A 13,628-nucleotide genomic window follows, 5' to 3' on the forward strand; every position below is an offset into this window, starting at 1 on the left:
CGCAGCACGCATAAATGACATGTATTCCCACTAGACAACGGGTTTGGACCTAACTACACATGTACTTACCGAGATACCTCACCTAAGGGACCTGAATGGTGGTTTGCGAATTTGGTAACCACAACACTACCCCCTCCCCTTTTTACAGGCTCGTCCCGAGTCGTCAAATTTTCGTGTGCCATCATGTGTAGTTTTCCCCTAGTACATTTTACCTACGGATCCCTGAGTGCGACATTCATGGTATTCGTGTCCCCAAAATAAATAACCTGAGGGCTGCGTAACTATCTAAACAAACTCACTCACACGGACGACTTAAATAAAATTGCCGGCGCTAGACAGACATGCCGGGGGCGCACTCATATTTACAGTACATCTTAACCTTAACTTACAAATTTTACACTAAACCATGGCCCAGGATCACTGAACTCTGCAAAGAAAAGCAGTTAGCAGGGAGCCAGGCTGCCCACATGCAGTCTCTGGCTCAAACAATGCAGGTAACAGGGAACGTGGCTGGCTGCTCACACGCAGTCCAAGGCCTTCCCTTTTTGAACTGAACGCAGTGAACCACAACGGTGCATGGGCTGCACAAACGCAGTCTCCGTGCCAGCTCAAGTGGCACACGCAATGAGCACAACGAATGGATGCATGAACACAAACACGGTGCACGGGCCGCCACTGCAGGCCCGTGTTGTAGCTGCCAACAGGGCAGTTCTCGCAGCTTGCAAACTGTTGCCTTGATCCTGGCGCACATGGAAATGAACAGGGGGGGGGGGGCAAAGCAAAAATTGGACGGGGCTGGTGAACATGGGCAGTGGGCATGGCATGGCAAAGGCAGCAGGCAAACACAGCCCGCAGAAGAGGCCGCTGCAGGCAAACACAGCCGGCAGAAGAAGGCCACTGCAGGCAAACACAGCCCGCAGATGAACTGGCCGGCACAGGCCTTGAAGAAAAACAGCCAGCAGATGAACTGGCCGGTACAGGCCTTGCAGCACAACAGCTGCAGACGATCCAGCCGGCACAGACCTTGCAGCAAAATAACAGCTGCCGATGAAGTTGGCCGGCACAGGCCTTGAAGAAAAAAAAACAGCCAGCCGATGAAGCTGGCCAGCCTTTGCCGTTCAGTGGAGGTTGGTGGAGGGAGTGCGGTGGTGCTGGCCACTTGGAAGGCGGGCTCGGACCTTCCTACCTGTCTCCCTCCCAACCTATCGCCTTTGCCTGTCACTGTACATACCCACTCCCTTAATTTGTCAAACCCCAATTTAGCCCCAACTTAATTTTTTTTTGTTGTTTTTATTTTTACTCCCCCACTATAAATCGTCCCCTAACCCCCTTTATCGTCCTTGTTCGGCTAACCTATCCTGTCACCTAGCCTACTCCCAACCCCTACGTTCCCTTCCCGGAGGGGAACAAGGGAGAGCTAACGTCCTGTGTCGAGGCCCAACGAAGCCTCAGAATGGCCTCCCCAGAGTTCGGCGATCTTAACACCAAGTGGGTCCAGCGGCCCACAACGACAGCGAGGGGATGGATGGTGCGGAGGGGTACATCTAATCTACCCTAACCATTTAACTGCTAAACTACCCCGGGGCTTTCAACAAGCGCCTCTCGCTTAAACTATTGGTTCTAACAACCCAGATTCCCGTCGCCTGTGTTGGTGTCCCCACAATTTCGGGCCTTGCCCCCCCAATTTTCTCTCCGTGCCCTCACACGGTCTCATGGCTGGGACACGTGGCTCCCTTTGGCAGCACGACCCTCTGCCGAATCTCCCGCTATGGCACTCCCGGGCACTACACTGCCTCCGAGCCTACCAGCTCCCTAACACCGGGGAGTGCCCCCCATGGCACCTCCCCTGAAACGCACACGTGGCAGGCCGGCCTCCCGGGCCCCTTTCCGAGGGTCACCCGTGCCCACAACACTGCCCACGCGGCTAATGGCGCCCCGGGCCCCCGCACCAAGCAGGCGCACCCGTGCCCACTACTCTATCCCGGCCCCCCATGGGCCCATGGCCTACCGCGGCCGACTAGCCTGGTGCCCGGGGTACCCACTCAGCGATACTCACCTTTCGCAGCCACGCTCCCAAGCCCGTCAACAGGGCTCCTGCACCCCTCCAAATGGGTCTCGAGCCTACATTCCCACCAACAGCAAAACGACCTCCATTTTTCAATTTGACTAACCCCCGAACTCACTCTACACTGACCCCGGGGTCCCTTGGGCGGGAGTCACTCCTCCCCCCAATCACTCATCGCACCATGCATTCCCCATTCGCTCCATACACACAGACCCGCTGTCCTCACTCACTCAACATGTACACGTACTCGCCTCACAACTCACCAACTCTTCAACACACTCACCACTGAACTCTGCCATCCTTCGAACTACATCCCCTAACTAACTCGTGCTCCCACGTCGTCCCTTAAACTATAGCACGTTCCATTTAACCTACGTAGCTAAGCTACGTCCCCGCTACACATTCACTGCCTGTCACTGTCTCCAAATAAATCATTTTATTTCCCAACCTAAAGCTCACTAAATCCCTCTACCTAATCCATTCCACGGACTCCATGTGGACTTACCCCTGCCCCATGAAGTCGGTCTAACTAAGCTAACCCTTCCCCCTAACTAGTTTCCATCCTGTGCCCAGGGTCAAGGGGGTCTTCCCTCCTTGCCCAGGAATCCTGTGCACCCGAAAGTGAGGCTTGCTGCTTTTTTTTTTTTTTTCATGCGCAGCACCTGCGCGGCAACTCAGAGCTCGCGCACTTTACACCTGCCCGTGACGTCATGCAGCTGCACGTGTTCCTCGTCCCTCCTTGGACGGTACCATCCGGCCGGGATACCCCTCCTGCCGGATTCCAACCACACGTGCAGCCATGACGTCACCGTGCGCATAAAAAAAAAACAAGCCCCACGTCTCGAGGGGTTCCCCACGCGAACACATGTGCTTTGCCCGTTGGAGCTTAACACACACGATCGCGTGGAGAACCCGTCCGGTCCAAATCCGTTTACCTGCCTAAACTTTGTCCGTCCGCGGGATCGGCAAATCCACCGCGTGCGTTTCCGGACCGGGACTTCACTCTCGCAAGCGAGCACGTGGCGGTCTCGTGTGTTGCACAGCACGAACCGCGTGCTCACTGCTGGGTGAATCCGGCACGGTCCCCGAAACAACTACAGCCACTACTCGGCTTTCTCTCCTCTGTCGCCGTCTCCGTCTCCATTCCACACACGCATACCTGCGTGTAACGACGCACACAGTCCACTCCATCACATTCACACGGGGAGACGCGGCTGCGTGCTCCCGCATGCCAACCGACATCTCCCTTACATACCGCTCTCTCACACACACGGTCTCCCTTGCACACAGCGACCTTGCACACGGCCGTTCACTCACGCGTGCCTCACTCGCACACGTGGCTCCACGCACTCGCGGCCTTCCACTCACTCGTGCCTCACTCATACACCGTGCCTCACTCACACACGCGAGGGCACTCACCCGCGGTGCTTCATTCACACACACGGCGACACTCACACACGGTGCCTCATCCACACACGGCGTGCTGGGAAGCACGTACTCCGGCTCCATCGCCACCACACCACTCACACACGGGGTCGCTTCCACACACGGGGCCGCACTCACACCTTGCACCACACACACAGGGACAACCACACTGGGGATTCGTGTCCCCACAAGAGTCTCCGGGGCCTCTATACCCCCCAAGCTTTCCAAGCACCTGTCCACAGCACCCGTCCTCTCAACCTCGCAAAGCACGACCGAACTCACCTGGTCGTGACTCGCCTCAAGGGGGCAGACTCCCTCCCCTCGTTCCTGGAGGAGGTCATCCAGGTGCTCGCACTGGGTCTCGACCCAGTCCGCCAGCTCACCCCCATTATCCTCCACTACCTCTGTGTGTGTGTGTGCGTCACTTACCCCGTCTTCCTCGTGTAGTCTTTCCTCTATTTTTTCTATCTCCCGTGTCTCTGCCAACTCTTCCCCCTTTACCTCCCTTGTCTCAACTATTATTTCCTTTGTCACGGCCTTCATGCCCGCCTGCAGGCATCGGCCCATGTTCTGCGTCTCACCCCGCAGCTCTTTCATCTCTTCCCTCATTTGCTGTGCATTCGCATCCATCGCCGTATTCACTTCATTTGTATTTGTACCCATCTTTTCATCCATTTTTTGTGTATTCCCATCCACCTTTTCGTTCATGCCTTTCATTTCCGCATTCATTTGTGCCAGCATGGTGAATAGCTGGGCCATGTCGGATGCACTCAGCTGAGCCGTTTCGGCAGGTGTTGGGGAAGGGTTTTGGTGGAGAGGGGGGGGGGAGGTGTCATACACCGCGGCCGCTGCCGCACCTTTTTCGGGCTCTGGGCTCAGTTGGGGGAGTTCATGTTCCTGCACAATCAACATTTCCTGCACGGGGATTTCATCCTGAGCCATGGATTCTACACATTCTACATCCATTTCTAATACCCCCGGCTCCCGCTCGCCTTGAGACGCCATCTTGCTTCTCGTGAAGGGTTAATTTGAATCGCTCGTAATTTGGAGGGAATCGGGGGTCGCTTCTCTCACCCCTGGACCGATTCCCGTGAATTTAGCCGGAGACAGGAGAGCCCGTTTTCCTGTTCTCCGATACCAGTGCCGCGAGGAGGGCGATGAATTTGTATCCCACTCCTGACACCAGTGTTGCGGATTCGCGCCCGCCGGCGTGCTGACGGCCACGTAACTCGACGGCACGTCGCCCACCGGACGGACAATCCAGTCGTGACCCTCTCGGACTAACGCCGGGAACCAGTCACGGGTGGACCTTTCGGTCTCACCGCGATCGAGCCAATCAGCCCCGCGTGGGATAGGGTTGCTCGCCGGGTTCGACCTACCTAAGTACCCACGCGGAGGGTAGAGACCGGGCGATCGCACCTCGCCGCAGGTCGACTTCGGACACGGGCCACTTAAGCGACCCGTTCCGTACTTATCAGAATAACCGAGCGGTGTTATCGTCGACCTCGACGGTTCGATTAATTATCGGGCGTATTCAGCCCACTACCAACCCTTTACATGAAGCAAGATGGGGATTCAATGGAGGAAAAGACGAAGCGAAGCGGGAGAACAGTTCAATAATAAAGCACATTTATTCGCGGCACACGGGAAGCACACATATTCAATTCCACCAAAAGCACACAAAAAAGAAAACACAATTCCATTTACACAAAAAGCAAATGTAAAACGCTAAGACAATGCAGAGCTAATACCGACTACCGAGCACACGGCAACACTTATACAATTCTACTTCACAGACGGCGCCGACAACACATACCCAAAACCAAGGAAAAGAATACCCTCAAGGATGAGGCGGGCCTGAGGCCGAGACCGGGTCACGCCTACCCGTCTGGTGATGAGACGCGGAGCGGCGATGGCGCCTCACTCCGCGGGCCTCGCGGACAGTGTCTGGCAGGGGGTGGGAAAGGGGCCCCCTTGGTCGCACTATCTCAGCGCGGGGAGAAACAGGAGGGGGTTGCTGATGCTCGGGGTATAGAGGATCTTTATTATCCCTGGTGTGCGTCTCCACCTCGGCCAGGTCGCGCTGCCGGCCTCCCTCGGGCGTGCAGCTCCCGGCACCGACGCGAGCACCCCCTCGTCTGCCTTCGCCGCTGCCGCCTCTCTGCCTCTGGACTCTCCGACTCTGGACTCTTCTTTGGACTCTCCCGTTGGACTCTTCTTTGGACTCTCCCGTTGGACTCTTCTTTGGACTCTCCCGTTGGACTCTTCTTTGGACTCTCCTCTCCACTCTCCTGACTGACGAACACGGTCCTTTTATCCCCCCGTAGCTTCGCCTTTGACCCCCTCCCTTTGACCTTTCACCTCGCTCCCCATTGGCCCGAGAAAAAGTGGGCGTGAAGGCTTTTTGATCCACAAATTTGCATATATCGATCGTCCTGGAGGCGGGGCCAAATCGCCCCTCGCTCACCGATTGGACGGCAAAAAGTGGGCGTGTGTCGTTTTTGATCCGTTTTTGAAGCACAAAATCCGTGATTTTGTACACGCTGTTCGGCGCGCGCCCTGCACGAGTCCAACACCGGTACCCGCAGGCGGCGCAAGAACGGTGGCGATGCGACGGCTGCGAGGTGTGACGTGAAGGTCGTGGCGGTTGTGGTGAAGCGGCGTTGTGGTTGGTGGTTGATGTTGTGGTTGTGGTGGTAATCATGGCGGTTGGTCCAAAATAAAGATAGTAAAAGAAAAACGGCTATCCTGAAGAGTCGCAGCACGCATAAATGACATGTATTCCCACTAGACAACGGGTTTGGACCTAACTACACATGTACTTACCGAGATACCTCACCTAAGGGACCTGAATGGTGGTTTGCGAATTTGGTAACCACAACAATATATATATATATATATATATCTATCTATCTATAATTCCAGGTGTGTGTCTGTCTGTCTGTCTGTCTGTCTGTCTGTCTGTCTGTCTGTCTGTCTGTCTGTCTGTCTGTCTGTCTGTCTGTCTGTCTGTCTGTCTGTCTGTCTGTCTGTCTGTCTGCGACCGCCGTTTCTCGACAACCACCGGTCTGATCTGATTGAAACTTGCCAGGAATATTGCCGGGGACCCGCGGATGTGCTTTTTCAAGGTTTGATATTAATCGGACAAGCGGTTCCCAAGTTACGGCCATTTTATTGCTTTTTTCAGTGTTCGAAAAGTGTATATATCGCAGCTGAATTGTCTTTACACCTTATCATGTCATTTTTTGCCAAAGATATCTCAGAATAATGATAACGGCATATTAATAATAATAATAGCACAATAATTGGCAGTAATAAAAAGAATAACGTGATACAATGACCAATGCCTGTCAACCAATAATGACCCATATATTGTCTGTCAACCAATAATGACAAATAACGTCTGTCAACCAATGACAGGACACAGTGCTATGACGTCACAATTAATGCTTTATTATTATGATTGTTTTTTTTTGCACAATTGACGTTACAATTCTTCTTCTTTTTCGTTTGGTATGACGTCACAATCGATGCTGGGGACCTGAGTATGTGCCTTTTCAAGGTTTGATATCGTTCTTCTTCCGTTTCAGCTGTTTCCCAAGGTTTGAATTAATTGTTCAAATTATTAATTAATCCCAAGCTTTGAATTTTCCCAAGGGAAACAGCTGTTTCCCAAGGGTTTGAAAGCTGTTTTTTCCCAAGGTTTGAATTAATTGTTGTGCTTTGTAGACATTTGTGAATACATTTACAGAGAGAGGGGCGAGCGAGGAGGGGAGAGAGAGTGAGGGGGGCGAGAGAGGGGGGTGAGAGAGAGGGGCGTCACAATTCAAGAGAGGGGAGAGAGGAGGTGGCGAGAGAGGGGAGAGGGGGGAGAGAGGAGGGGTGAGACTAGGAGAGAGAGAGAGGGGGCGTCACAATTCTTCTTCTTCGTTTGATATGACATCACAATTGATGCTGAGGACCTGAGTGTTTCCCAGGTGTTTCCCAAGTTATGGCCATTTATGATACGGTTGGTCCGATATAATTGAAACAATGCCCCAATCCAGTCGTCGTTTACGAGAGCGAAGGAACGGAGCTGCACATACTGACACGCACCTACGGGCATGCACCGACTGGCCCGCACTAGTATATATAATCTCAGTATAAATGGATGAGGTATGTGTGTGTGGCATGCTTTTTGTGTCTTAATTATGTACCTTTTGACCGTTTTGACCTTTTGAAGACTCTTTAGGATCCCCAACACCCTTCAGACCACCAAGACCCCAAAATACTCCAATTATTATTATTATTATTATTATTCGGGTTCCAAGGCTTTCAGACTGGGAAACCCATTATTTTGTTCAGATTAGCAAAAATGCCCAAGGCTGTGAAGACCATTGAAAATTTTGTCCAATGGATCATCGGGCCCCCTAATTTATATTAACAATATGTATGTATGTATGTATATATATATATATATATATATATATATATATATATATATATATATATATATATATATATATATATATATATATATATATATATATATATAAAGACACTCTCGTTTAGAAGTTTTAGAACACCCCCATTTTTCCAGTTTTTACTGAAATTTAAGCAGTTTGTTTCAATGTACTCTGAAATTAAAGCAGAGAACAAATAAACAATTGCAGATAAAAAAGACATCATGGAATAGTTTTGTTGAACAAAATTTAATCTAAACTTTTGACTCATCAAAGTAGCCACCTTTTGCAGATACACCAGCCAAACATACTTGTGGCATTCTTTCCACAATGGAAATCAAATATTGTTCAGAAAGTTCTTCCCAACACTGTTGCAGAAGTTCCCACAAATGTGTTGCACTTGTACGTTGCATTGCTTTCACCCTTCTGTCCAGTTCATCCCAAACCAGCTCAATGCGATTTAAGTCTGGAGACTGTGCTGGCCATTCCTTGATTTGAAGCCTACAGTCTTGTTCTTTTCTTCTGAGGTCGTTCTGACATAGCCTGGAGGTATGTTTTGGGTCATTATCTTGCTGTAGGATGAACCCCTGACCAACTAGGCGTAGACCAGAGGGTATTGCATGGCGCTGCAAAATGCTGTGGTAGCCCTTTTGGTTCAAGGCGCCAGTCACTCTGTGCAAGTCGCCAAATCTGGATCCAGCAAAAGAGCCCCAGATCATCACGCTTCCTCCTCCATTTTTGACAGTTGGTGTCACACACTGAGGAACCATCCCTTCGCCTACTCGACGGCGTACAAAAACCCTGCGTGATGAACCGAAGATTTCAAATTTTGATTTATCGGTCCATAAGACCTTTCAGTTTTCAGTAGGCCACTGGTAGTGCTTCATGGCCCAGGCAAGCCTTTTTTATTATTTTGCCATCTCAGCAATGGCTTTCTTCCTGCCACTCGACCTGTCAAACCTGCATCTTGAAGTCTTCTCTTCACAGTTGAAACTGAGACTTCCTTATTTCGACCAGTGTTAAGCAATGCTTGAAGCTGCTGTCCTGTGATCTGCTTATCACGCAAGCTGTTGACTCTCAGAAACTTGTCTTCTGATTGTGTTGTGGCTTTGGGTCTGCCAGACCTCTTCCTGTCAGAGTTTCCTCCAGTTTCCAAGTGCCTTTTGATGGTGTAGGAAACTGTACTCACTGACACCTTGGCTTTTTGCAATTTCTCCAAAGGAAAGACCTACCCTTTTAAGGGTTATAATGGTCTGTTTGCCTTCCTTTGTTAATTGTCTTTTTCTCCCCATTATGATAGCAATATACTACTTCCTGCAGTGTAATATTGTCCAAATAATGCTTCAGTGGGTGTAGCAACAGTCTGTTCCAACACTGCTTTTATACAGACTGAGGGTTTGTAACTAATCAACAAAAATTGGGACACCTATTGGAATTGTTTGCTTCAACTTTCAAGGCTTAATTTACTTCCATTGCTGCAGAACAGCTGCAGTTGCTAACCCATTACTTGTTCCCTGAAAAGGGCCTTTTTTTAACAACTCTGACATCTACATTATTTTTCAGTTTTTGGTAACCTAAACTTTTTTTTTTACCTCTGGCAGTTTACTGCTTAGTTTTGTACCATGTCAGGTTATTCACTGGACTTGAACTGCTTAAATTTCAGTAAAAACTGGAAAAATGGGTTGTTCTAAAACTTTTGATCGGAAGAGTGTATATGTATATATGTGTGTGTGTATATATGTATGTATATATATATATATATATATATATATATATATATATATATATATATATATATATATATATATATATATATATATATATATATATATATATATATATATATATATATATATATATATATATATATATATATATATATATAACCGGGCGTAGTGGCGTGCGCCTGTAATCCGGCTACTCGGAGGCTTGGGTTGGAGGATCGCTTGAGGACGGGGGCTCTGTGCTGGGCCATGCTCTGAGAGGGTGTAGGGCAGCCCGGAATCATGGTGAAACCCAATCCTTATCCCTGTGTCGTAAGAGGCGACCAGGGTTGCGTCAGGAAGGGCATCCGGCGTAAAACCTGTGCCAAATCAGTATGCGGATCATAACGGATGATCCGCTGTGGTGACCCCTAACGGGAGCAGCTGAAAGACAAACAACATATATATATATATATATATATATATATATATATATATATATATATATATATATATATATATATATATATATATATATATATATATATATATAAGCCTGGTGTTGGCGCAGTGGCTAGGGCAGCGGCTTGGGATCCAAAAGGTCCTGAGTTCAAGCCCCGTTGGGCCACTGAATTAATACACCAGGGGGTTGACTCAGCCTGTCATCCCTCTGAGGTCGGCGAAATGAGTACCAGTGTACTGGGCCGGTGTATACCCCGGTTAAAATAGGTGTACCATATCCCTGTGTCGTAAGAGGCGACCAGGGTTGCGTCAGGAAGGGCATCCGGTGTAAAACATGTGCCAAATCACGATGCGGATCATATGGATGATCCGCTGTGGCGACCCCTAACGGGAGCAGCCGAAAGAAGAAGAAGAAGAAGATATATATATATATATATATATATATATATATATATATATATATATATATATATATATATATATATATATATATATATATATATATATATGACACACACACACACCAGTGGATTGTGCTTGCATTCTGGAAGCAGTTTAATAAGTAAATTAAGGAAGAATGAGCTTCTTTTTTTTCTTCTTCTTTATGCATAGTCCAAGCTCCACCCCTCTCCCAGGTGAGAGAACGAGGCTCCACTGGCTGAATTTGTTTCTGAATATTTTCATTTCTGGACAGTTTTATGGGTTTTTTTATTTTCTCTTTCTCGTAACGTGGCTTTGAGTTACATTTAATATGCCAAATTTCAACTTTCTAACTCATCTGCAGAAATCAATAACATTTGTTCCAGTGAGTGGTTGTAAGGATCTTTCTATTAAATTGTATATTGGATGTGATGCCTTGTATTATTTCCAGTCTCGTGCTAATTTTCAGATACCTCAAGTGTGTGTACAGAAAGGTGGAAATGGGAGTTTGTATACTGAACAAGTTATAGTTTATTTTCCTGTATAAACCAAATGATGACTTGAATGTTAAGTTTAGAAAATTGCATGAACAAAATTTTTTTTGAGGTGCAATCACATTTATGGTTATATAGTTTAGTTGTCTTGATGACTACACCATCTTATGAATTTACCTACCTTGATTCCTTTTCTTGATTAGCTGGTTGAATCTTTTGATTTATTATTATTTTTAATTATGGCAACCTACCAATTGAGATCATGAGTCTAAGTTTATCCAGGTAGAATGGTTTTCAGCCAATGATTTGATCTTTGTAAATGTACATTTCTCTTGCACTTAATTTTTTTTTTCATGATTCAACAATATTCAAACTAACATTATATATTTTGTCATCACAGATTTGCCTTCTAAGTTGTTTAAAAGTTACAGTTTTAATTGCATGTTGCTCGGCAGACTCCATGAACGGTTATTTCCACCCAATTTTGACCCCTTGATGACCCTTTTCTTCGTCCTCACCTGTGGAGCAAATTTCCCCCTTCCTCCATTCCATTGGTGAAGCTTGCTTTCATATTGTTGTTGTAATGTCTCCACAAATGCTTTGACATGTTTATAATCTTTTATTTGAAAAGAACAAAAACAAATCCAGAAAACCACAATGCTTGGGCATGGGACGATGAGCCACAAAACATGAGCAGGAAGTTCTCACCACAGTCCTTGAATTAGTGATTTGTGTCGCAAGACATTTTTTGTGACTAATTTGGACAAAAAAGAAGTAATGTGTTTTTATTTTATTTATTTATTCTTCAACTTTATATATTTCTACTGGTCTTTTTCAAGTGATTATTTTTTTGGATTGAGGAAGATCTTGTTACTGGCTGCTCTGTGTGCCAATTTTGAATTGCTTGCTTTTTCATCTTCAACTTGTGCTAAAAGCCCTACTCCCAACCCACACCAAAACTCACCACTGATTTTACTTGGTTATTGTAATAAGTAGGGTATATTATGATTTGCTGAAGACGTGTATAACATTTGCAGTTGTCACGGGAGCGGCGGGAAGGCAGGCCCATCTGGCAACTGAGCCAACTAGCGCAGGTCCTGCAGGAGGAGGAAGATAATAAACCAAACCCTGTGGCACAGCGAGTGAAGATTATCATGGTGTGTTTGGATTTTGATGTTTGATGCTGACCTGTGGCTTCATCAAAAGGTGATTGTTATTGTTGAACTTTCTTGACCACCCTGTGGCCACTTTCCTTTGTTCCTACAGTCCCTAGGTTTGGCACTGGTTCATGTTCACAGTCGCTGGGTAGCTGAACCACACAGTTCAGTCCCAGACACTGCCAAGGGCATGCTGTCCACAACTGATGCCACCTTAAACATTAGACCCAAGACTGAAGTACCAGATATTTCTTTGCTTTCATTCTTCTTTGACAGGTGGGCCTTTGATAACTGAGGCAAGAAGCATGCTGGAATTATTTTGGATATTCCAGTAGCTTATTTATTGAAATGCACACCCTAACTAGTATGATTGTAACTGTCGCTTTAGGTTCTTGAACATGGGCATTGAGGAGGTCATCACGCTCGGGTTGGCATTGGTGCTGTCTGTGAAGTACATTTTCTTTGAGCGGATGGAGAACGAGATGGTACTGGCGGAAAGTCCTTTTATTGAGCCCTTGCCTATGAGACCTGTGGGAAGTGAAAGTGGCAAGAAGAATGGGCAAGGGGGCACTCATCTTAAACAAACTTGTTCCTCTTCAACCAGCCATTTGGGTGCATTTGGTTTTGCCAATTGAGTGCTTTATTACATCATCATGGGACTTGCTTTTGATTGAATAATGTGCAAAATGATCTATACCTCTCCACAATTGATTTTAACTGCTGCACTTGACTCTCTCTCTGCATCACAAATAACTGTTTTTGTCTTTACAGCACCGGGAGAGATGTCTGAAATGATAAAACCTGAGAATTGTGAGACAGAGTATGTGGAACCTACCAAACCTATGTTTGTGCTTGGTGATGACAATCCCTTGGATGTCCAGCCCTCACCTCCAGAGAAAGAGGTTTTGCCAACTCAGCCTCGTTCTTTGCAGGAATGCAAGGAAATATTCAACTCTGAGGTATGAAAAACTGGATGGGAGGGGAAGGATGGTGCTTTTTGTGAGATTAGAGAAAACAAATATGAAATACTTTATTGTGGTTGCAAAGTGCTACACGTCAACGTCCTGTTGTCACACATTTTTAGAAGGGGCCACGATTCCTTTTGGACGAAGAGGTTATCAAGTTGGTGCAAGCAAGGTTTGTTCCATCATACAAGCTGGAAAGCGCCTTGGAATGTCCAGAACGTGCCGTGGACATTCGCCGCCAGATGTTGGTGCCCCTGCTGCCCTCTCACTCTGCTCTTGAACATCTCCCCTTCAAAAACTATGATTACTCCCTGGTGAGGACCACACTGCATTGCACTGCTTCATTGCAATTTTGTCAACAGTATTTGCAGCCCAAGACTAATGTTATATTGGTAGCACATGACATGAAATAAGTGATCAAAGCTGCATTGATTGACTCACTTTTGCCTTGCTCAGAAGGGAGGTCATTACATTATTGTGTTTGATGCCTTCAAA

At 47.3% G+C, this 13,628-nt stretch overlaps 1 protein-coding gene and 1 pseudogene across 2 annotated transcripts in view; both read left to right on the forward strand.

Annotated features, from left to right (window-relative positions):
- HMGCR (3-hydroxy-3-methylglutaryl-CoA reductase) overlaps positions 1–13,628 on the forward strand; it is a 60,133-nt gene that overhangs the window by 18,889 nt on the left and 27,616 nt on the right. For both annotated transcript variants that reach the window (XM_085874541.1, XM_085874540.1), the window contains exons 9-13: positions 12,049–12,168; positions 12,278–12,444; positions 12,557–12,780; positions 12,940–13,127; positions 13,253–13,447. In XM_085874541.1, the coding sequence (XP_085730667.1) occupies positions 12,049–12,168; positions 12,278–12,444; positions 12,557–12,780; positions 12,940–13,127; positions 13,253–13,447 (894 nt within the window). The remainder of the gene's footprint in view (positions 1–12,048; positions 12,169–12,277; positions 12,445–12,556; positions 12,781–12,939; positions 13,128–13,252; positions 13,448–13,628) is intronic.
- Positions 9,818–9,958, forward strand: LOC147030462 (signal recognition particle RNA; annotated as a pseudogene).

Source organism: Eptatretus burgeri, chromosome 3 (genome assembly GCF_056783735.1).
Source record: "Eptatretus burgeri isolate ZD-2024b chromosome 3, Ebu_testis_v1, whole genome shotgun sequence".
NCBI classification, from domain to species: domain Eukaryota; kingdom Metazoa; phylum Chordata; class Myxini; order Myxiniformes; family Myxinidae; genus Eptatretus; species Eptatretus burgeri.